The following is a 25,573-nucleotide window of genomic DNA, read 5'->3' as shown; positions in this document are numbered from 1 at the left end:
CCCTGTTTTCGTCCCTTGCCCACCGATGCCTTCTTGTTCCAGTAGCCCACTTTTCGTCAGGGTGCCCTGGTTCCTCAACACCTGACGCGGACCTTGTTGATCCGGGCGACGTCCGAGCCGGCATGCCTTCATATTTATCTGTCTCGCTCATGTCTGCGGTAGGCTTGCTTAGCATAGGGGGTCTAGCCTTAGGACCCTTACTGGATACAGACGCCCCAGGCAGGAATCGAACTTGCGATCCTCTGTTCCAAAGGCGTGTAGTTTAACCACTACGCTATCCAGCTGCTATATATATATATATATATATATATATATATATATATATATAATTTTGTATTTATTTTTATTTTATTTATTTTTTTATCTCTTTATTTTATCTCCACAATATCTCAGACTGCCTAAACGTGATATTGATTTGCTCTCATCTTATGTTGAAATGACTTTCTGTAACCAAAAATGTCACAACAGAGGGAAACAAATATTTTTTCAGACAAAGTGGCACCAGAGTAAATCAAAGCAATTCTTTAGATATTTTGTGCTGTCAACAGGTTTACGTGACTTTTCGTACATTTATCTTCTGACAGAGACCAAATAATGGACAAACAAGTCCTTTGAAGAGCGGTAAAATACTGACCCAAGATGGCTGCTGTCAAATATGATGAAACAGGAGTCACATGCATGCTACTGTACACATGCAACATACCTCACATACTTAGAAATTTCCACTCCCTTTGTTGTTTCCAGTATTTATTGATGTGGGATATATGCACAAGCAACATACAGATCGTCATGTGTTTAGCTTCGACCTCTCACCAGCTCTTACTTCTCATTTTACATGCAAAATTAGTCTCTGTTTGAATTGCAATGATTACATTTAATATATCTAATGAATACACGTTGAGTATAATTGTTCTGTTACTTTTTAATGTCATTTTAATTCTTAAGTTTGGTAAGTTAGTTTATAGACAGAAAATAAAGCAACATTAATTACCTAACCACTCTTAGAGTTACACCCATCTGGAAGGATCAAAGATAGGTACACAAGTGAGTAAAACTACAGACTGAGATGCTCTTTTTAAACCCTGATTCAGTACTCGTTTTGTTGTTTACAGTTTAATCCATAGCCAAGAAACAAGAGGCCATTTTGCTTCTTGCCTGACAAATTTCCATTTAAAGCATCTTGCTGCTAACATAGTTACCTGCATATACCAATTTGTCTACAGGTAAGGTTGTGACTTACAGTTTAGCATAAGTTTTGCACATAAAATACTTTTCAATTGATACAGTAATTGGTAGTAATAGTTTCCAGTTTCTAAATGCTACAGGAGATACAACCAGCCTTTTTTTTTTCTTCTTTCATTTGACTCTGGCAAGGATGACATGCCATCTCCAGGACCTCAGTGTTTTAACACTGTGGTGGAGTGTGGTTTGTGGCTCAGCTGCAAGGGATGGATCGAGCAGTGGGTTCGGGGGACGGTACCTCCACAGCTGAGGTCCATCACACAAACCACGCCTTCCCTATTTCTGATTTTACTGTACCGTGCCCAGGATACTCTATTTAGGATTCAAATATTTGGCACCCCCTAATGGTAAACTAGAAAAATAGGCAGACAACTCAAAAGTGTGTTTACACGAACAACAAAGTATCTCCTGAGCATAGAAAAATGCATATTTTGCTTCACTTAGAGGGGAATTAGTTTTCAGTACAGCATGGGAAAACACAAAAAACAATGGGAGGAGTCCTTGTGGTCTTTTGCTAACTGCAGGAGATACTATGTTTTTCCTTTCTGGTCTGAAAAATGACAAATCAAACCACATAGAATTTTTAAAATGTTGGAAGTTGTAATGAACACCAGCTACAGCAGTCAGTGAGTTTCAAACTGCTACCATTACCCATGAAAGGTTGTGCACTAGGTCATCTGTTATTGTTTCATATTCTGCATCACAGTCTATCACAACATATTCTAGATATAAAACTTGTGTTCACAAAACATATTAGAAAATGTACTGTATTTACTTCCCAGCACTGTTGTTGGTGCACACATATTTTAAACTCCTAATACTTTCTGGTATAAAAGGAAGTAAATACAGTACAATATCAGTAAATACTGATTTTCATCAAAAGAGCTTCAGTGTTACTTAGATCAATAGTGTCCTCTGCTGTTCACATTCACATCTACAGTACAGGCTGGGGCACAACATACTGAATTTAGATTTGTGATTTAATTTTCAACATTATCAGTCTTAATAATCATGTCTTCATTTCATAAGCAAATATCTCAGTTATCCTGATTACATCAAGGAAAAAAGGTGTAAAACAATGGAAGAGTTTAATGAGAATTTTAAGTCCACTCTGATGCATATAAATTCTCTACGTTTGCCTTTTAAAAGTTAATGGTTTTATTATTAATATTATTACGACATGTATCTTTGTATCATGTGCTTACAATATGTTAACTGTCTCTCAGTTATGACATTTTAAAACATTTCTTTCTTTCTTTTTTAAATGAATACAGCAGAAAGTGGTCAGTACATCTGATTACATTAAGTTATTCTAATCGTCACTGAAAAGTACACAATGTAAGGATTAACTGTTAAATCTTGGTTCACAGGACTGGAGCTGCTAATTGGCCTTATGTTGTTAACAGACAATTTTTGGGGGGCTTAAGGTGTAGTCAGAGAATATGTAAAGTACTCTATAAAGAGGAAACCAGGTTTTAGTAACAACATCTTGCTCCTTACTTTCAGATCTGTTCATAGTGCTTTGTCCTAAAGTATATAACAGATTTGGCATTTTTTTCCAAAGTTACACCTGAACAACGTTTTGGTTACAGTCAAGTTTAACCATTGCCAAATATTAAACCACTGTTAAAGAGGAGCCAAGCGTGAAAACAACACACTGCTGATGAGTGTTATTTTTGATTTACAAGTATTTTTCCATCCTTATAATCGTGACCCTGGCCAGTGAAATGATCCAGGGAGCTGCCAGTCCTTTGACATTAGACAGGACACGGTTAAACCCCACTTTGCTGTACAGAACCACGGCTGCCATTTGGGTGGAGGTAGTCTGCAACACCACCTTGGAGAAGCCCCGTTCTTTACAGAAGTCAACCGCGGTCTGAGTCAACCTAAAGCCGAGGCCCATCCGTCTATACTGTGGGAAAATGATCATTCTGAACATTTCCCCATACTTTTCTGTCCCACTGTGTTTAGCTACCACAGCCACCATACCAACAACCTGGGCTCTCGCTCCAACCTCAGCCTCAGCCACCCAGAAACAGTCATCAGGTCTGCTGAGGAAATTCCCAGGGATGTCCTGCATGTCGTTGCGAAGTCTCACCCTGACGACGGTGGCATATACTTCATGACAGCAGTAGTAGATGAGACCTACCCAAGCTGCTGGGAACAGTACAGCTCCAAACACAGAGCCAAGGAGATAACCAACAACACACAGAGTCGAGGTGATGGTGAGGTAAAGGGGACTGGTCATGGCGTTATAGAAACATGGACGGATATGCTCCAAGATGCCAGTACTGAAGAGGGTGAGCACTGTGTCCTTGTCTGCAGGACGGTACCGACGGATCACCAGCTGCATGACGAAAGTAACTACAAGGAAAATCATAAAACAGTGAGAAATGCTGTTGTTATTTACACTACATTACTAAGCATGACCCTTAAGGAAAATTATTTTTAGTTTTTTACTTAGTTTCCTTTTTTGTAATTTAATTTGATTTTATTAAGTCTGCTTATGTGTAGCACTGTTTATGGTTGTGTTTAATACAACATTTAGCTGCCACGGGGCGATCTGCGCTAAGTTGCTGACGGAGATTTGCCGCGTTAATGCGGTTATGGCATTAACGTCATTTCGACGAGATCAACACTGACTGGGTTAAATAGCTCTCTATTAGGTTTTTGTGCTTGGCATGACTTTCAGATTCAGTTATTTATGTTACGATCTTAAAATGGAATCAATGTATTGTAAGAACAACACCCAACAGCCACTTTATTACAGGTGATACAACTGCTTGTTGACATACATTTTTAGCCAATCACATGGCAGTGACTCAAAACTATTTGGCAAGTAAACATGCTCACAATATCCTGCTGATATTCAAAGCAAGCATCAGAATGGGGAAGAAAGGTAATGTGAGTGACTTTGAACATGGCAAGGTTGTTGGTGCAGAAACTACTGATCGACAGGATGTTCCTATACAGCCATCTCCAAGGTTTACATAGGGTGGTCTGAAAAAAAGAAAAAGATCTAAGGAGTGCCAGTTCTCTGGATGAAAATGCTTTGTTGATGTTATACTCACTCACGTTATACTCAACTCATTCAGTAGTGATGTGCGATACCACTGATTTCCTTTCCGATCCGATACCAAGTAATATTCAGGGTGGTATCGACGATACTGATCCGATACCGGTACTTTGTACAAAAACTTATTTTATTCATTGTATCTCAAATTATAGCATCATAATGATTTCAGGACATCAGAGTACTTGTTTCGAACAATGACGGCAGCTACTTAGTTTTAATATTACTCTTATTTCTCTTTCTGGGTCGCAAAAAAACTTTTAACATATTTTCAGGTGAGAATGTAGCCGTGCAAACTTCAAATATCTGAGCCGATCGACCAAGGGCGTAGATTTGGCATGGACGGAGGGGACATGTCCCCACCAATATCCAGCGATTATTGAATTGTCCCCACCAATAATTTGATCTCTTCGAGTAAAGAAAAACAAACCCAATAGTAAGAGAAAAACGATCTGTCAGCGTTTCTCCCGATTTTCCACCCGGACAACAAAACTGAAAACCATATCCCAGACTGGCCCAGCCAATTCCAGTTTCCAACAATGGCCACTATTACTGCAGCTACTTAGTTTTAATATTACTCTTATTACTCTTTCTGGGTCGCAAAATAAACTTTTAACACATTTTCAGGCGAGAATGTAGCTGTGTAAACGTCAAATAACTTAAACATGTTATCGTTTGGCCTTTTTCAGTGCTTTAGTTGTGTTTTATTTGTTGGTGAGTTTGGCTGAGATTAAAGTTATTAGATTAAATTAGATTAAATAAAACTTTATTAATCCCTCGGGATGATTCCTCCGGGTTCTCACACAGCTGAATAAACTGCTGTGTGAAAACAGCAGTTTATTCGACCATCTACGCCAGCGTCCGGTTATATTTTAGACAGCAAGGAGCAGACGGCAGGTGACGTAATTCTGAAGGCTAGACCGTCCAATTTCACAGTCGCTCATTTCCGGTCTACCCGGCTTTCGGAGGACCCGGCTCACCCGGGTCCTCAGGTGGACGCAGCCTCTGAATTTGGACACCCCCCGGCCTGTTTACGGTCGGACAATAATAACGGTGACATTTAACTTATTTTATCTGATAAATAAACACTGTAAAATTAAAGTTTTTTGTATATACATGTACATGTATACCTCCCCCCAGCCCCTTTGAATGTCTCCCTAATTCTGAGGTCTCAAGGTTGGCAAGTAGGTGCTAGGCTTGGCCCACATCAGTCTAAAATTGTATGTAACCATGAATAATGTGATGCCATGTCCACCAGGAGAGACTGGACAGTATAGATGTAAAACAAATATGCCAGCAGTTCATTTCAGCTAACGAGAGGAGCAGGCATGTGTTTGTTGTGTGGGCATGTAGTCCATGTCTGTTGCTGTAACAGTAGTTCATGTTTAGAATAAAACATCTCAGCTCACTGATCTGATAGAGGGCAATAGTGCCTAAAATGTTGCATAATGTTGCTGAGAGATCTTTTACTTTGTGGTAATCTTAGACGAGTAGTTTTATGGACAAAACCCACCAGGTCATCCAGTGTTCCCTTAGTGCTAATGTGTCAGAGATGTTGGTGTACTATAACTGAAGCAATGTTGTTAAGTCCTTAAAGTCATATTCTTTTATTGTCATGACTGTATTTGAAGCTATTTTTATTTTTGTATGATACCTGATTTATATGGAATATGACTGAAGTAAACTAAAGTCTAAAATACTTAGTCATTTGTTTAATAGTAATTTAACATTATATAATTCACATATAAAACTATGAATTGTAATTTTAAATGGTTTAAAAGCATGTAGAATAGCATATGTAGGCAAGTATATTTCTCCTTTTATCAAGAAGCAAAAACAAAAAGGAAAAAATAAGAAACGGGGCAGGGTTCAGTGGTTGAATCATCCGTCCCCACCAATGCCACAATCAAATCTACACCCTTGCGATTGATCGTTTTCAAACCCCCGCGGTCTTTCGCTACTTGGGTTAAACATGATATATAAGTCACTTAGATAACTTAAAAATGTTATTGTTTGGCTTTTTCAGTGTTTTATTTGTTCGTGAGTAAATCAGTTTGGCTGAGATTAAAGTTATTAGATTAGATTAAATAAAATTTAACTTTATTAATCCCTCAGGAGGGTTCCTCGGGGTTTTCACACAGCTGAATAAACGTCAAACTGAAAACTGATTAAACAGAAGTGTGAGACGGTCGAGAGTTTACGCCAGCGTCCGGTTATATTTTAGATAGCAAGGAGCAGACGGCAGTTTCACTCCACCGAGGGAGCTCGTGCCGTATACCCGTCTTTCTTTAGACCGCGAAGGCCCGGGTCCTCGGGTGGAAGCAGCCTCTGAATTTGGACACCCCCGCTGTATCCGGACATTTAACGTATTTTATCCGATAAATAAACACTGTAAAATGTATTTATCCCCACCCCAACAGCATTTTTGAATGTCTCCCTAGTGTGGCCACAACACCTCACCTTTTTTCCCACATGTATGGCAAACCACGTCTCAGTTTTTGTGGAGGTAAAATAGGTTCGCACATGACTCCAATTACGCTCAGTCATCGTTGTGAGTGCGCACGCCAAGGGGCTGCGAAACAGACAGCCTATTTCGCAAATGACTATGAAAGGCGGAAGAGGAAGTAGTTCCTTTGAATGTAGACAATCCGAATGTTATAGTTTCTTTCCACTGTGTTCCTGTTAATGATAAACTACAAATTTACCCTAAATTACTAAAATATCGATATTTTAATGTGAGAATCGATTCTAGAACATAAATGATTGGTATCGGAGGAATCGATATTTCAGGATCGATCCGCACATCACTATCATTCAGCAACAGCACAGGCCCGTTCGTGCACCATCAACAGCTCTCTAACAGACCTTACCCAACTTAATAAAAAAACGAAACAAGAAGCGATTATATGAGTTGCTGTGTAACACATTTGTCTGCTAGCCATATTACAATCGCACAATTACCTCTGCCTTACGTTAGTGAACTTGCACAGGTTGATCCTTCATGAGAAGAGTTCACACGAAACAATGAAGAAGCGCAGCAACACCGTGAATCAGCTCAACTTCTAGACTGGTTAATAAAACACAAAAGCAGCACAAAGGCTTGACTCTCAAAGCCCATGTAATACTTCGATGGGATGATTCGGTTCAAAGTACAGCTGTAAAAGTGTTAAACATCCTCTACTGTTACACAAAAATGTTACACAAAGTCAACCATGCAGAAAGTTTTCCTAATCCACGCCATTATCCTGCAGAAATCACAACCTTCCAACAACCTGCGGGGCCGAAAAACGAAGGCAACGCGGAAGTGTCAAAAATCGCGGAAATTATGGTTCAGCGGGAGTAGCGCTTTTGCAGTCTATCTGGGGGCTGGCCAGTCTATCTGCAGAGAGCATGTGAACGCTGGCGACAGTGTGAACAACTCGCAATCAATATTTCTGTGAGTTACCATCAACAAACTGAAATACAGCTCATGGCTTCTTCTTCTTCTTCTTTGTGTTTAACGGCGGTTGGCAACCAACGTAAAGGAGGGGCTCATGTCATCTCAGTCCTAATTTATACTTATGAAGTGAGCTGCATAGTCCACTGTTAACGTAGTTGCCAGTGTTGTATATTAAAAAGAAAGATAATCTGCTAAAAAGGGATTTGCACTTATGCCATTTCTTGTGTAACAAAGATTCTTCTGTTATCTGTGGGAAGAATAAAACATCAAAATTCATGTTTCGACAGTAGTATCATGTGGAGATCGCTTTACAGTCTCTTCGGGCTGGTTTTCATATTTGCTTTGTGTTGTCAACTTTGTGTTCATAAACACTGCAAAAGGGATTCTATATGTGTCCTCATTTGAATAAGGATTTATGTTGGTGTGTGGGACTGTAACCTTAGGTTTATAATGTTATCTGGTAATTATGTGACAGTGCATTTCAGGCCATTTTATGGAGTAACAGGAAAGTAATGTAAAAAAATAGTGTACCAAACTACTTTCTTTGGCAGGTGATTAATTTAAGAAAAGTAATACATGTCTAATACATTACCTGTACGGTCTACAGACATTGTACACTACTTTTCATGATTAACAACCCCAAAAGTGGTTATGCTGTGCAAACATTTTTAATGTAGGTGAGGAAAAAATTCTGTAAACAAAGAATGCTTTCAAAAATAGAAGTGTCAATCATTTATTTTCATCAATCAACAAAATGCAGTGAATGAACAAAAGAGAAATCTAAATCAAATCAATATTTGGTGTGACCACCTTTTGCCTTTAAAACAGCATCAGTTCTTCTGGGCACACTTGCCCACAGGAACTCGGCTGATAGGTTGCTCCAAACATTTTGGAGAACTACCCACAGATCTTCTGTGGATGCATCCTTCCTCACATCCTTCTGTCTCTTCATGTAATCCCAGTCACACTAAATGTTTTTGTGATCAAGGCTTTGTGGGGGCCATACCATCAATTCCAGTACTTCTTGTTCTTCTTTACACTGAAGATAGTTCTTAATGACTTTGGCTTTATGTCTGGGGTCGTCGTCCTACTGCAGAATACATTTGGGGCCAATAAACAATCATTTATATTTCTGAAAGCATTCTTTGTTTACAGCATTTTTTCACACCTGCCTAAAACTTTTGCAGAGTGTATATATACACACGTATGTGTATATATATATATATATATGTGTGTGTGTGTGTATATATATATATATATACACACACACACACACACACACACACATACATATATATATATATATATATATATATATATATATATATATATATATATATATATATATATATATATATATATGTGTGTGTGTGTATATATATATATATATATATATATATATATATATATATATATATATATATATACGGGCGATCGTGGCTCAAGAGCTGGGAGCTCGCCTTGTAATCGGAAGGTTGCCGGTTCGAGCCCTGGCTTGGACAGCCACCGTCGTGTCCTTGGGCAAGACACTTCACCCGTTGCCTACTGGTGGTGGTCAGAGGGCCCGGTGGCGCCAGTGTCCGGCAGCCTCGCCTCTGTCAGTGCGCCCCAGGGTGGCTGTGGCTACAATGTAGCTTGCCATCACCAGTGTGTGAATGTGTGTGTGAATGGGTGGATGACTGGATATGTAAAGCGCTTTAGGGTCCTTAGGGACTAGTAAAGCGCTATACAAATACAGGCCATTTACCATTTATATGTATATATATATATATACAGCTCCAGCTCAGTCAGATTAGATGGACAGCATTTGTGAACAGCAGTTTTCAGGTCCTTGTCCTGCTGGAAGATGAACCTCCGCCCCAGTCTCAAGTCTTTTGCAGACTCCAAGAGGTTTTCTTCCTAGATTGCCCTCTATTTGGCTCCATCCATCTTCCCATCAACTCTGACCAGCTTCCCTGTCCCTGCTGAAGAGAAGCACCCCCAGAACATGATGCTGCCACCACCATATTTGACAGTGGGGATGGTGTGTTCAGAGTGATGTGCAGTGTTAGTTTTCCGCCACACATAGCGCTTTGCATTTTGGCCAAAAAGTTCCATTATGGTCTCATCTGACCAGAGCACCACATGTTTGCTGTGTCCCCCACATGGCTTGTGGCAAACTGCAAACGGGACTTCTTATGGTTTTCTGTTAACAATGGCTTTCTTCTTGCCACTCTTCCATAAAGGCCAACTTTGTGCAGTGCACGCTTCCGTTTCTGAATGATCGCTTGAACAGTGCTCCGTGGGATGTTCAAGGCTTGGGAAATCTTTTTGTAGCCTAAGCCTGCTATATTAAATTTCTCAATAACTTTATCCCTGACCTGTCTGGTGTGTTCTTTGGACTTCATGGTGTTGTTGCTCCCAATATTCTCTTAGACAACCTCTGAGGCCGTCACAGAGCAGCTGTATTTGTACTGACATTAGATTACACACAGGTGCACTCTAGTCATTAGCACTCATCAGGCAATGTCTATGGGCAACTGACTGCACTCAGACCAAAGGGGGCTGAATAATTACGCACACCCCACTTTGCAGTTATTTATTTGTAAAAAATGTTTGGAATCATGTATGATTTTCGTTCCACTTCTCACGTGTACACCACTTTGTGTTGGTCTTTCATGTGGAATTCCAATAAAATTGATTCATGTTTGTGGCTGTAATGTGACAAAATGTGAGAAAGTTCAAGGGGGCCGAATACTTTTGCAAGCCACTGTACGCATTGACATAGACGGCTTCCTTATTTAACCTCCCTCTGAGGTTTGCAATCTGGGTGTCAATTTAGACTCCACTCTTTCATTCCGTGCTTATGTCAAATCTGTCACCTAAGCAGCTTTTTTCCACCTAATGAACATCTCTTGAATTCGGGCATCACTCACTGACTCTATAGCAGAGACTCATCCATGCATTTGTCACCACCAAGCTGGACTACTGAAATGCAGTCCTGTTTGGGATTTCCACTAAAGCCCTGGATAGCCTCCAGTATGTCCAGAAGGCTTTTAACAGTCTGGAAGGCTTCTAACAGGCACTAAGCTCTGGGAACATATTACCCACACCCTCATTAATCTCCACTGGCTTCCGGTCAAGTCACACATTACTTACGAGATTCTTCTTCTCACTTACAAATCCCTCAATGCCCTGGCACCTCAATATGTCTCTGACCTCCTGGAACCATACACACAGTCTCGGATGCTACGGTCCTCATCCATGGGACTTCTCAAACCTCATCTCTTCAACAAAACCTTCAACCTCTAGCTTTTTAGCTAAGCATCCTTGGGGTTTTTTGAAAGGCGCTATACAAATCAAAGTTATTATTAATGGACTTTCACAGGAGATACTATTATTTTCCTTTCTATTGTGACAAATGACAAATCAAATCATATTTTAAAATGTTGGAAGTTTTAATGCACAGCATCTACAGCAGTCAGTGAGTTTCAAACGATTTTGATTACCCATGAACTGCCGTGCACTAGCTCATTTGTTATTGTTTCACATGCTGCATCATAGCCAATCACAACATATTCTAGATGTAAAACTTGAGTTTAAACGGCATATTAGCAAATGTACTGTATTTACTTTCCAGCACTGTTTATGGTGCAGTTATATTTTAAACATCTAATACTTCCTTGTAGAAAAGGAAGTGAATGCTGTATAATATCAGAAATAAATTATTTTCATCAAAGGAGCTTCAGTGTTACTCAGGTCAATAGCGCCCTCTGCTGTTCACATCCATATCCACAGTATAGATTTGGGTACAACATACTGAATTTAAAAATCAAATCTTCATTTCATAAGCAAATTAAAATCCTTGTTATTAAGATTTTTACATACTTTGTATCATGTGCTTACAATATGTTGTGTGTACTGTATTTTAAAATGTTTCTCCAAATATTGGTAATTAATAGAAAAACATTTAGACATTATACATTAGACGTTATCTCTCGCATAATAAGAATGATGAATTTTCAAACACTATTTGTTACAACTACTAACGCCTGTGGGCGTATACGGAGATTTTGAAACGTATTTTTTTTCACTTTCTTTTTTTTTTTTTAAATAAAAATAATTTATTAATTAAAACAGTTAAAAGTGGTCAGTACAACTGATTATGTGAAATCATCACTGAAAAGTACACATTGTAAGGATTAACTGTTAGTGAATCATGGTGTAGTAGGAGGAAACCAGAAAGTTTTTAGTAACAACATCTTGCTCCTTACATTCATATCTGTTCATAGAGTCCTACAGTGTACATCAAATTTGGCATTTTTTCACACCTAAACCAGAGGGTTTTGGTTACAGTCAAGTTTAACCATTGCCAAATATTAAACCACTGTTAAAGAGGAGCCAAGCATGAAAACAACACATTGCTGATGAGTGTTATTTTACATTTACAAGTATTTTTCCATCCTTATAATAGTGACCCTGGCCAGTGAAATGATCCAATGAGCTGCCTGTGCTTTGATATGAGACTGGACACGGTTAAACCCCACTTTGCTGTACAGGGCCACAGCTGCCATTTGGGTGGAGCTAGTCTCCAACACCACCTTGGAGAAGCCCCGTTCTTTACAGAAGCCAACCGCAGTCTGAGTCAACCTTAAGCCGAGGCCCATCCGTCTATACTGTGGGAAAATGATCATTCTGAACATTTCCCCATACTTTTCTGTCCCACTGTGTTTAGCTACCACAGCCACCATACCAACAACCTGGGCTCTCGCTCCAACCTCAGCCTCAGCCACCCAGAAACAGTCATCAGGTCTGCTGAGGAAGTTCCCAGGGATGTCCTGCATGTCGGTGCGAAGTTTATACCTGACGTAGGTGGCATATACTTCATGACAGCAGCAGTAGATGAGACCTACCCAAGCTGCTGGGAACAGCACAGCCCCAAACACAGAGCCAAGGAGATAACCAACAACACACAGAGTCGGGGTGATGGTGAGGTAAAGGGGACTGGTCATGGCGTTATAGAAACATGGACGGATATGCTCCAAGATGCCAGTACTGAAGAGGGTGAGCACTGTGTCCTTGTCTGCAGGACGGTACCGACGGATCACCAGCTGCATGACGAAAGTAACTACAAGGAAAATCATAAAACAGTGAGAAATGCTGTTGTTATTTACACTACATTACTAAGCATGACCCTTAAGGAAAATTATTTTTATTGTTTTTTACTTAGTTTCCTTTTTTGTAATTTAATTTGATTTTATTAAGTCTGCTTATGTGTAGCACTGTTTATGGTTGTGTTTAATATAACATTTAGCTACCATAAACAAGGAATTTCCAGATCCTATCACCTCTCTTGTATTATACAAATTATCTTGAGGCAATTGTTGCTGGTTAAAAAACAAAAAAGTGACTATAGTGACTATATGAGTTGCTGTGTAATAAATTTGTCTGCTAGCCAGATTACAATCGCACAATTACCTCTGCTTTACGTTAGTGAACTTACACAGGTTGATCCTTCACGGAGAAGAGTTCACACGAAACAATGAAGAAGCGCAGCAACACTGTGAATCAGCTCAACTTCTAGACTGGTTAATAAAACACAAAAGCAGCACAAAAGCTTGACTCTCACAGCCCATGTAATACTTCGATGGGATAATTCGGTTCAAAGTACAGCTGTAAAAGTGTTAAACATCATCTACTGTTACACTAACTGTTACACTATGCTGGTTAATAAAACACAGCTTGACTCCTACAGCACTTATAATCCTTAGATGAGGTGATTAGGTTCAAAGTCCAGCTGTAAAAGCAAGCAGCAGCAGCCAGAGCGGATATATTACATCATATCTTAAGGCAGACCTTCCCAAAGTGTGGGGCCCGCCCCCTAGGAGGGGGGGCGCTATGAAAAGGAAGAGAAAAAAAATCAAACCAAAGCTTGGACACTGCTAGCACGGGGCGCCTCCACAAACGCAAATCAGGAGATGAAGCATAGCTAAATATGTTTCCAAACCAACTTCATTCTAAGCCAAAGACTAGAAAATATGGTGAAGCATATCTTCCCTTTGGTTTCACCTGCACAAGTGCCAAGGTAGGTCTCCCCTGCAGAATTGGTCTTTCCTTCGTCAGGAGCAGCGCTGGGCTCTTCAAATCAAACAGTATCCCACATTCTTGATTTTTAGTTCACAAACACTTGTTGTAATGACTAACTACTCCTGACATTTTGGAGATGTTAGCTCTTTACACAGTAAAGTTACAGCGGGATACAAATAACATCAGGCTGATCCTGCTACGATTTCTTCCCCCTGTACAAATCACGGACAAACAGCATCCAACAGTTGTTTATGTTTTTGAACCCATTTTGCAGAGGGATTGAAAATTTTATTGATAGCAATGTTGAATATTATTACACAGGAAAAAAAACAACTACATGTAAAATAATTACACCGTGACGCCTCTGCCTTTGTAAATGGAGGGACAGTAACTGCGCGTAAAACCTGAAGATTGTCAGATTAACAGTATTTTGTCTCTGTCTCCCATTCTGCAATTCATCTCATGTAAACAATTACGTGGCGCACAGCGTGACGTGAAAAAAGGCACATACCTTTGACGTTGCGTGATGAACTCTGTATTCCTCGTCCACACGTAAACGAAAAAAGGGAGTTTTAAGGAGTGATTCCAAACGCCGTTTACGTGTGGACGAAACAGCTGCGTTTTCAAAAATACCCGTGTAGGTGCGGACGTAGCTTAAAAGAGTTAGTAGTTTATTTCCTTACCACCTGCAATTTATTGCATATTACTTGTATTTGCTTAACTGTTTACTAAATGTTTGAGGTGTGAAATAAACCGCAATGGAGAAAAATATGGGTGTGTGTGGTTGGAGGATATGTTCGTGCGTGCGTGTGCGCGCGCGAGGGGGGCGCGAACATTTTTCTTGTAAAACAAAGGGGGGCGCAGCAAAAAAAAGTTTGGGAACCACTGTCTTAAGGACCTTGTAGTACCATATCACCCTATTAGAGCACTTCGCTTTCGCACTGCAGGCTTGTTGTTCCTAGAGTATTTAGAAGTAGAATGGGAGGGAGAGCCTTCAGTTTTCAGGCCCCTCTTCTGTGGAACCAGCTTCCAGACACTTTCTCTACTTTTAAGATTAGGCTTAAAACTTTCCTTTTTGCTAAAGCATATAGTTAGGGCTGGACCAGGTGACCCTGAATCCTCCCTTAGCTATGCTGCAATAGACGTAGGCTGCCGGGGATTCCCATGATGCATTGAGTTTTTCCTTTCCAGTCACCTTTCTCACTCACTATGTGTTAACAGACCTCTCTGCATTGAATCATGTCTGTTATTAATCTCTGTCTCTCTTCCACAGCATGTCTTTTATCCTGTCTTCCTTCTCTCACCCCAACCGGTTGCAGCAGATGGCCCCGGCCCTCCCTGAGCCTGGTTCTGCCGGAGGTTTCTTCCAGTTAAAAGGGAGTTTTTCCTTCCCACTGTCGCCAAAGTGCTTGCTCATAGGGGGTCATATGATTGTTGGATTTTTCTCTGTATCTACTGTACAATATAAATCTGCTGTTGGGATTTGGCACTATATAAATAAAATTGAATTGATTTGAATATACAGCAGGTAACAAAAACAGAGACTTGCAGGCTCCATTTCTACCTGTTCATGTTTCTACAGTAGAATCATGCGGAGATCGCTTTAAAGTCTCTTTGGGTTGGTTTTTGTATTTGCTTTTTGTTCATATGTAAATTAATAGAGGGGTATAGAGGGTGTTGGTGTGTAGGACTGTAGTCTGAGTTGAAAACTGATGAGTTTTGGGAGAAAGCATGACATCAGTTTTTTGGGGGTCGAAGTTTGGAAGAGTTTTATATATTGTATAACTAGCTTTTGAAAAGGGGCACATAGCAGGCTGAATAACAACAACTCACATTCGTCAATAATCTAGTATGGAATCGCATCATACTATAAATAAAAAGAAACATTCTTTTTTCTCCGCATTGTAAAGTTATCATGTCGTGACAGTAGAATTGGTCAGTTTCAATATTATTACGGGGCCAACATTATTACGTGTATGATGATGCTTGAAATACACCACACAGAGATGTGAGGAACAACAGCAGGGTTGGCTCCATGGCCTTTCTCTGTTTCTAATATAAACAGTATCAGTGTCTCATCTTTGGCTTCCTGCTGCACATCTTAGCATCCTTCCATTAATACAATCAAACAAGCAGAAGCAATGTCTGAACTACAATACTTCTTGAATTAACAACCGAGGGATTTCCCTATTCTGGGTAAATATATTATGTTAGTGATAAAAACAAACTTATAAGAAAACTAGTGCAATGAAACCAAAATCACAGTGAGGTTATGATCTACACTGCAGTCAGACACTAGGGGGCAATAGAGAGGGGGTTTTGTTTTGGTTTGTTTTTGCTGTCATTGCTGTCGTAGGGCAAACGTGGGGCAAATATGTTGGTATGGGACACATTGCTCATAGGATTTTAGTAAGTGAAGGAAATATTTAATTTAAATCAACCTTCCAAGGTTCCTTGTTAAATAAACACAGTGACCATAAAAAGGTGAAGTTCAGTAGCTATAAAACTGTTATTTCAGTTTATGGTTTGTGTATTCATCCTTTAGATTACAGACTGACTGTGTGGTTACATCTTAACTATTTTTGGCTGTTTTAACATGAATGTTTTCTTCTTTTTGAACTTTGCTTTTTGACTGTTATTTGTCAAGCTGACTGACCTTCCATGTACAACCACTAAATTGAATTACTTAAATTTGTTGGATACTTTGATTTTATGCCGTCTCAGGTCCACTTTTTGTTCAACACTGATAAAATCCAAATTAAATTAATAATTTGTTCAGATTTTATTTATTATAAGGAACTGTATTTTCAGAACTGAATTTTTCAGGTTACAGCCTTTACTGCTTTATTTGAATTTTGGTTTAACATAGAAAAGACTTTAAGGGGAAAAAACTCTAAATAGACTTGCTTTTAAAAATCATATTACACATTTTTACATTTAATTTCTGTTTTACAAAAGACTTTTATGGATTTTTATTTTTATTTTTACAAGTTTACCTTATTCAAAATGTTATGTGGTCATGGTGACAGTGGTCTGACAGTGGTCTGTCGCCATGACAGTATTTTGTCTTTGCATGAGACTGTTAGTTATTTCTGGACTGGTTTATTTAGGTTTATTTCCTGAGTGTGTTATTTCGTTATGCTTCTGAGTTTTCTTAGTTCTCTGGTCCTTGTTTAGTTTAGGCAGTTCTTATTTTGTCCATGTGTCTGTCTGTCTGTCTGTCTGTCTCTCTCTCTCTGCGTGTTAGTGATTTCCTGTTTAATTGTAACAATCACTTGTCTTTTGCATTGTGTTCATTTTTGCGTCCCCTGTCTTGTTAGTCAGACTCAGATGTGGATCTGGCTGTCTAGCTAAGTTCTTATTAAGGTAATATGACAGCATAGTTTAAAAATAATCTTATTTTAATGTCACAAATGTTCTTCAATAAACTGGTTGTTGTCGTGCACTGATATTAACACTCACGGTATGGCTGAAGGCTGCTTCTCCTGTCACTTCTTTATCCCAAGACGTTGATTCTGTTCATCTGGATGTAGCGCTTTAAGCGGGAGAAACATTTCATCACTCATCCAAGTCATTTCTTTAATCTCAGCTGACTGCAGGTTTCCCCAACCTAAAGAGTACATTTGCACAATGACTAAATCTACCCCACTGAATGAACAATGGGTTGTGAGGCCAGCATTGTAAGATGGCACCCTTAGGCCCCTTCCGCGATTCAGAGATGGCCTTTCCCTTTTCACATAAATGGTCTCCTTGACTCCTCGCTCAAACCAGCGTTCCTCCCTGTCCAGGATGTGTACATCCTCATCATTGAAAGAGTGTCCACCTGGCCTGTTGAAGGAAATAGAGTGTGAAGTCCTGGCCCGACTAGTCAGGTCTTCTGTGTTGTGCCAGCTGCTATACCAGAGTTTGCCCAATGTATAAATCATGACAATCCTCCTTGCACTTAACAGCGTGCACTATATTACTCTGTTTGTGTCAGGGGACCCGATCGTTGGGGTAGATCAATTTTTGGCCCATGGTGTTTAGAAAAAATGTGTCTCAACTGTTCCAATACTTCTGACACATAAGGGATCAGGCAGCAGTTGTCCTTCTCTCCTAGATCGGCTATTATTTTTATTCTCCCAGGGCACTCCGGCTTCCTCCCACAGTCCAAAGACATGCAGTTACTGGCAGGGCTGGACTGGGACAAAAAAATCGGCATTTTGACTAGAGACCGGCCCACCAGGTATTAAAGCCATAGAGCCTTTGAATGAAAACAAACACTGTTGTAACAGTGATGTACACTGTCTTGTTGGTATATGTATGATTTCTATACATTTTACTTCAGATAAAAACTTTGGTTGTAAGATTCAGATAATTATTTAATAAAAGTGAGATATTTTAAATGAGAAGAAGAAAGAAAAGTATTTCTTTGTGCCCCCCTTTCCCTGTTAATGCCCTACCTGGCCCCCTGGCAAAACTTTGCTAGACCCGCCCCTGCAGTTACCAGTTGTCAGCTACAAAGGATCCTGGTGTTATTTGTCTCTCAGAAACAGTTCATAACTTCCCTTCAACTCATCCATGTCACCTAAAAGGTAAACCTGTTTCTCCATCACCTGTTCAGCTCTGATGTTTCAGTAAGGACATCTCCTGGTTTCATCTTCATGTTTTCCTCTCACCATATATCCAAACCGATATCATGACCAGCAGCTTGAAAACTAGAAATTAATATTAAATAAATTCTAACAACAGCTGATCAAGCTTAAACGTGCTGCTGTTGTTTAGCGCGACAACCGCTGGTTTCCTGTTTCTGGCGCAAAGTGGGAGATAAACAAACGAGAGAAAAACTGATCAGCTGATCATTGATCAGTTTCATGATTGAAGTAGCAACAAGAGGGGGAGAGAATGAGAGAAGAAGCAGCAGCTGTGCGGTGTAAACACAGAATAACTCCAGCTTTGTGTCTTTTCCATTGTAGCTGAAGTACAGGACAAACTGTGTTCTTTCTCAACGAAACGCGTAATATTTTCTCTGAATACGGGACGATTCCGTTTTTTACGGGACGGTTGGCAACACTACTAACCTTATGAATAAAATAAAGTTCACTATTAGTAACATCAAAGCACCCACCCAGCTATATAGAAACTCCGTCATGCTAGCTAGTGCGCAGTACGAGTTATTGTAACTGACTGTAAAAAGTCAGCACAACGAAAATAAACTCCACCTAAACTTGGTTTATATCTGACCCAGATAGACTGCAGGTCATAACTTCTTACCTGAAGTTCAGTACACCTGATACTCGGCCCGGCGGCCGCGTCAGGTCTCTCCTCCTGCCTCCACTTTCCCTCATCCACCTGTTGCCTCTGTGGAAGCTCCACCATAGCCACCACCAAACAACTGAGTTATTTTTACACATCGACCAGCATCTGGCCAATCCAACACCTTTTATTGTTTGTGCTGTTACAAAAAACAAACAAACAAACAAAAAACATCGGCCCATAAAAATGAAAAATCACCATCGGCCCACCGGTCAAATGCCCGGTATGCCCGTTGGCCATTCCAGCTATGGCTGCTGGGGTTAGGTCAACTGAAAACACTAAATTGCCCATGGGAGTGAATGTGAGTGTGATTGGTTGTCTGTGTGTTAGCCCTGCGACAGACTGGCGACCTGTCCAGAGTGTACCCTGCCTCTCACCCTAAGACAGCTGGCACAGGCTCCAGTGCTCCCGCGACTCTGAAAGGAGAAGTGGATGGATGGATTTATTTATTCATTCCACATAAAATGTAAAAAACAAATTATAAAACACAAAAAACAACTATTTACAATTCAACTTTTAACTATTTCAACTTTCAACTTTTTCCTTTTAAACAAATTTAAAGTGAAGAACACAAAACACTGCAAACCAAACTGAAATTATTCTAGATTTTGCTTCTTTTCTTGGTGTCACTCATTTTCTTGACTATACCTTTCTAACGTGTCAATGTTGACTCTTGTTGTTGCCCCTGGCTCTCTTTCTCTCTCTTCCTCCTGCACTGTTCATGTGCTACTGCTGCTGTGAGTGTAACTACCACCCCTTCCCCCTCTGCTCAGCGCAAACACAAGGCACAAACACATATTGGCCAATCACAAGCGGCGTGAAGTAAAAAAAAAGAAAGAGAGAGGGTGAGAGAAAGAAAAAAAACACATGGCTCCCAATAAGGAGCCGGCTTCCGTTATTCACTTCAAGGAGCCGGCTCTACCCATATGCTTAAGATATATATAAATCTTATAAAGTTTGTATCTGTCTTGTGTGAAACTTGTATGAAAAGCATACAAGAGTGAAAACAGATATAAGATCCCTTGAAAAGTTATATAAATGAAACGTGTGTGTTTTGGACACTTACTAAAACAATATATGAAAGTATTGAGAAAGTGGCCACTTTCATGAGTAAATCATGTAAGCCTTATATGATTTACTCATGAACAATGTTCCCTCTAATTTTTCACGTGTCTGAGCGAACACACAAACTCCCTGAGCGATCCCTTGGACCACTGTGAGCGACATCAGACGTGTGCACTGTGGTCACGCCAGCATCGAATCCATCCAAGTTATATGGTTTATTAAAATAATCAAATTACAGCGTTTACATTTATGTTAGACTACTTTTAATTAACTGCTTTAGCCCATTTACAATGAAAATGTAAAAAAAATCTTGTTCATGACCTGTGTAGTATGTTAGCTCTATTGGAAGTAAAAATAACTTGAACTCCAATTTCGAAAACACAACTTTTTTTTTATTTTTATAAAGCTCTGACTTGTATTATGAGTCTGTGGTCTGGGAGAGAGTCTGTAACTCTGTTTCCAAAATACAGTATATAATGACCAATGCTGGCCAATTAATTATATAGTTACTTCTTCAAAAAAGTAACAGAGTTTGGCAAACAAAGTTTTTTGCAGCTATTTTTTTAAGGCATTTTTAAATAAACATTTCAAACTATTTACAGAACAATCAGCTGTTCTGCATCAAATCTGATGCCACACAAATTATTTGTGCCACTCCAAAAAATAATTCCTGTCCATTATGAGATAAAGGAGAACAACAGCCTGATACCTGCAGGCCTGACAGAGTAGATGTATCACTCCTGTATCAGTCTGTAACATTCAGCAGTCGCCTCATTGTTCTGACACACACAACAAAACTATTGACTACACTACACACTAACGACACAAGATTTGCGCTAAACGTCGCAAATCTCTCACATCTCAAAACACCGCAGTCACTCCTAAAACTTCCCCCGTTTCTTAACAACTAGATGCCACGTTGCCATATCATTTTTTGATTGGTCGACGAATTTGATTGGACGAATAAGAAAGGCGGAGGGGGGTGGGGTTTGTTTTTGTTCACAGGCGGAGAGTGCTTTCGAGCCTTTTTTCTTATAAAACGCCGATTTAACCGTTTCTTCCTGCAGTAAATATAAACAACGACAGTATTCAGGAAGAAAACCAAACATTGCATTTTTTTTTTTATCACAACTCTGGTTTTACGTGGCCTATCAACACAATTTAAAAACTGGTATAAAGTCCACACGTTTTCCGTCAATTGTCCCGTCCGTCTGTCCTGCTCACATCTCCAATGGTTGTACACGTTGTCATTAACACTAGCATCCCCAGGCTTCTACCTTTCTACCTATAAAACCCGAGAGCAGTCAAATGGTGGAAGTGGAAGCTAAATTGGCTAGCTAACCTTTGCCGGTGCTACAATGTGCCTCAAGGTTCAACAACAGCACAACAGAAGTCACTCATGGTACAGCACTCTCTCTGCAAAACAACAACTGTCAGTGACTCTGCACCACGGCGTAAACACAACATTCAAGATAACAGTTAAAAGTAACGCAACCATAAACAATAAAACAATCAGAATCAGAAAGGGTTTTACTGCCAAATGTTGAGCAGGTTTACAACATTAGGAAATTGCTGCGGTGCTTCAAATCAAATCAAATCAAATCACTTTTATTGTCACATCACATGTGCAGGTACATTGGTACAGCACATGTGAGTGAAATTCTTGTGCAAACATACTGTCATAAATTGCGCTTAAATAGACATGAAAAAATAAAAGTAAGAATAAGAATTAAAAGTGCTACGTAGAAAGATATATACATGAGTGCAGGTGGTGATCAGTGCCAAAACATGGAATGATGCAGTGAACACAGCGTAGGGTCATGTGTTAGTGGTGGGAACAGTCGTACGTTTATTGTTCATGTGTCCAACAGCAGAGGGGAAGAAACTGTTCTTATGGCGAGAGGTTCTGGTGCGAATGGACCGGAGCCTCCTGCCTGAGGGGAGCAGGTCAAACAGACTGTGTCCAGGGTGAGAAGGGTCAGCTGAGATCCGAGCTGCACGCCGCAATGTCCTGGAGGTGTACAGGTCCTGCAGAGATGGGAGTCTACAGCCAATCACCTTCTCAGCAGAGCGCACAACACGCTGCAGTCTCTGTTTGTCCCTGATAGTGGCTCCAGCGTACCACACGGTGATGGAGGAGGTGAGGATGGACTCGATGATTGCGGTGTAGAATTGCATCATCGTCCGTGTTGGCAGGTTGAATTTCTTCAGCTGCCTCAGGAAGTACATCCTCTGCTGGGCTTTCTTGATGACGGAGGTGATGGTGGGCTCCCACTTCAGGTCCTGAGTGATGGTGGTACCCAGGAAGCGGAATGAGTCCACAGAGGTGATGGGGGTGTCAGTCAGGATGATGGGGGGGAGTGGGGCTGTGTGCTTCCTGAAGTCCACAATAATCTCCACTGTCTTCTGGGCATTCAGCACCAGGTTGTTGTGGCTGCACCAAGACACCAGACGTTCAACCTCCCTCCTGTAGGCAGACTCATCCCCGTCCGAGATGAGCCCAATAACGGTGGTGTCATCTGCAAACTTGATTATCTTGACAGACTGGTGGGTGGAGGTGCAGCAGTTGGTGTACAGGGAGAAGAGCAGAGGAGAAAGAACACAGCCCTGAGGGGAGCCGGTGCTGATGGTCCGGGAGTCCGAGACATTCTTTCCCAGCCTCACATGCTGCTTCCTGTCCGTCAGGAAGTCAGTGATCCACCGGCAGATGGGATCAGGCACATTCATCTGGGAAAGCTTGCCTCAGAGATGGTCTGGAAGGATGGTGTTGAAGGCAGAGCTGAAGTCCACAAACAGGATCCTGGCGTAGGTTCCTGGGGAGTCCAGATGCTGCAGGATGAAGTGTAGGGCCATGTTGATGGCGTCATCTACAGACCTGTTGGCTCTGTATGCAAACTGCAGGGGGTCCAGGAGGGGGGCCGTGAGGGTCTTGAGATGGGAGAGAACTAGGCGCTCAAATGACTTCATGACCACAGATGTCAGAGCCACGGGTCTGTAGTCATTTAGTCCAGTGATCCTAGGTTTCTTGGGGACAGGGATTATGGTAGAGGACTTGAAGCAGGCAGGCACATGACATGCCTGCAGTGAGGAGTTGAAAATGCCAGAAAACACTGGGGCCAGCTCGTTTGCACAGTGTCTGAGGGTGGCAGGAGACACACCGTCTGGGCCGGGAGCTTTCCGAGCATTCAGGTTCTTAAACTGCTTCCTCACATCTGCTTCATGAATATGAAGAGTTGTGGTGGGAGGAGGTGGTGTGAAATCCTCTTTTGTGTGGGGTGAGGAGGGGGGTGTTGTAGGTGAACAGTTTGAAGGTGGTGATGGCTCTATGGAGGGGGGAGAGGTGGGGGAATTAGTGTCCAAAGTGCCTCTATTGTTGGGGCCGTTGGAGGTGTGAAGGCTGCCTGATGGCTCGTCAAAACGGCAGTAAAAGTCGTTAAGGGTGTTGGCCAAGAGCACGTCATCAGTGGAGTGGGGGGTTTTAGGCTTGTAGTTTGTGATATTCCTAAAACCTTTCCACACAGAGGCCGAGTCATTCTTTGAGATCTGCTGCTGCATCTTCTCAGAGTGCTGATGTTTAGCAATGTCCACTTCTTTAGTGAACCTGTACTTGGCCTCTCTGTAGCAGTCCCTGTCTCCGCTTCTGAACGCCTTTCTCTTTTCCAGCCACAGCTTTTTGAGTTTAGGAGTAAACCAGGGTTTGTCATTGTTATAACTCACCCTGGTGCGTGATGGCACAATGCTGTCCTCACAGAAGTGGATATAGGAGGTGACAGTGTCCGTAAACTCGTCCAAGCTGTTAGAAGCAGCCTTCAATGTGTCCCAGTCTGTAGACTCCAAACACGTGCGAAGCTCCTCCACAGCCTCGTTGCTCCACAGTTTTTTTGTCCTCACGACAGGTTTGGAGAGCTTCAGCCTCTGTCTGTACATCTAAACAACAAGAACATCTAAACAACAGCACATGTCCCAAGGCATGATGGGAGACATTTCTGGATGTATTTTTACAATCTAAATATGCATATGTACAAAAAAATATATTTAAAAAACAAGTAAATTGTGTTTCATTACATTTACAGTGATGTTATGTTATTTTACATTTGACGTGTCAGATCACAGTCTACTTATGTAAATGTAATGATATTCTAGAAAAACAGTACACAACTGTAAAATACATAGTAAAATAATTTGACATTACTATTTTTTGGAACAGTGTAACAAAGCCCTCTTTTCCATTTCTTCCATGTACAAATTGGCCACAATGGGCGAAACTGGGGAACCCATGGCACACCCATGTTTCTGCCTGTAGTACTGACCCTTGTATGTGAAATAGGTGGAATTAAGACACAGTTCCAAAAGCAAATACAACCGGTCGGTGCTGTGGTTCTGCTACTGAAGTTGGGCTCATCCTGTAATCTCTTACGGACTACCTCCAATGCTTCAGTGACTAGAACACAAGTGAAGAGTCATTGTAACATTGTACAAAACCATTGTTTCATCTGCCCCCATAATAACATCTCTCACCTTCTCAACAAAATCCAAGGTCTTCTGGACGTGGTGTTCAGAGCTGCCTACCAGCGGGTTGAGGATCAAAGCCAGAAACTTTGAGATGTTATAGGTGACTGAGTTGATAGTACAGACAATTGGTCTTAAAGGTACACCCTGTTTATGTATCTTTGTAGATTCCCCTGGGCATAGCCTGTGGTATGAGGTCCAGTCAATAACATTGTCTTGTTCTAACTGCTTCAGGCAATCTATCACCCTCTTCCTGTAACCACTTCCTAGGTTTTGTTTCAGGGGGTCATAAGTATTTTTGTCACTGAGCAGTGACACAGTTTTTCTCATGATGGTCTTTCTGGTTTAGCAAAACCATGCAGAAACTCTTGTCTGCTGGAAGGATGATAATGTTCTTGTGATTGCTATGTGATGTGAGTGCCTTCCTCCCCTCCATGTTGATGTTGGATGCTGGGGGCTTTACATTGGTGAAACAGGTCGAAGCTTTCGTCTGTAGTTGCTCTGCTTCCACGTCTGCAGTTTTGCTGTTACGAATGGCTTCTGTTTCTGTGGCTGTGTTCCACTAGTGGAATTTGTCTCGGCGTCACAGAAATTCACGGTTCGGTTCAGTTCAATACTTTGGTGTCACGGTTTGATATTTTTTCGATACAAAAGAATGTTCATGCCTTTTTAATTTGTCATTTATTAAAATTATAAATATATATTTTAACTCAAAAGTACAGTTTTTAAATTTAATGTTACTGAAACAACAAAATAATAATAAAAAAAAGAAATCTATCTGATTGAGAAATTACTCATCTTTGGAAAAGAGAGTTTATTACAGAGAAATGGCTCTTTCCAAACTAAAAGCTATACTATAGGCTTCTTCTGGGCTATATTCTCAG

General features: G+C 40.7%; 2 protein-coding genes across 8 annotated transcripts; both read right to left on the bottom strand.

The window, feature by feature from the left end:
- Nucleotides 1-2,384: 2,384 nt before the first annotated feature.
- Nucleotides 2,385-7,794, bottom strand: LOC146632731 (N-acetyltransferase 8-like). Of its 2 annotated transcripts, none has more exons than XM_085354631.1 (2): nt 7,277-7,794; nt 2,385-3,606 (listed from the first exon to the last, which is right to left on the bottom strand). In XM_085354631.1, the coding sequence occupies exon 2, from the start codon at nt 3,593-3,595 to the stop codon at nt 2,924-2,926; it is 672 nt and encodes a 223-aa protein (XP_085210757.1). In that variant the 5' UTR covers nt 3,596-3,606; nt 7,277-7,794; the 3' UTR covers nt 2,385-2,923. The 2 variants fall into 2 exon arrangements, with proteins under 2 accessions (XP_085210757.1, XP_085210756.1); XM_085354630.1 differs by lacking the exon at nt 7,277-7,794 and adding an exon at nt 6,776-7,254.
- A 4,093-nt stretch (nt 7,795-11,887) lies between these two features.
- On the bottom strand, nt 11,888-19,838 carry LOC146632730 (N-acetyltransferase 8-like). 6 transcript variants are annotated; one of them, XM_085353475.1, is made up of 3 exons: nt 19,764-19,838; nt 13,237-19,531; nt 11,888-12,861 (listed from the first exon to the last, which is right to left on the bottom strand). In XM_085353475.1, the coding sequence occupies exon 3, from the start codon at nt 12,848-12,850 to the stop codon at nt 12,179-12,181; it is 672 nt and encodes a 223-aa protein (XP_085209601.1). In that variant the 5' UTR covers nt 12,851-12,861; nt 13,237-19,531; nt 19,764-19,838; the 3' UTR covers nt 11,888-12,178. The 6 variants fall into 6 exon arrangements, with proteins under 6 accessions (XP_085209601.1, XP_085209596.1, XP_085209602.1 ...); XM_085353470.1 differs by having other exon boundaries at nt 11,888-13,318; nt 17,283-19,531; XM_085353476.1 differs by having other exon boundaries at nt 17,283-19,531.
- Between the last annotated feature and the right edge of the window lie 5,735 nt (nt 19,839-25,573).

The sequence above is a fragment of the Diplotaxodon limnothrissa genome, linkage group LG5, assembly GCF_057381915.1.
Source record: "Diplotaxodon limnothrissa isolate DT_005_m linkage group LG5, D_limnothrissa_male_GT1.1, whole genome shotgun sequence".
Classification (NCBI taxonomy): Eukaryota; Metazoa; Chordata; class Actinopteri; order Cichliformes; family Cichlidae; genus Diplotaxodon; species Diplotaxodon limnothrissa.
This window is presented reverse-complemented; position numbering and strand designations above follow the sequence as displayed.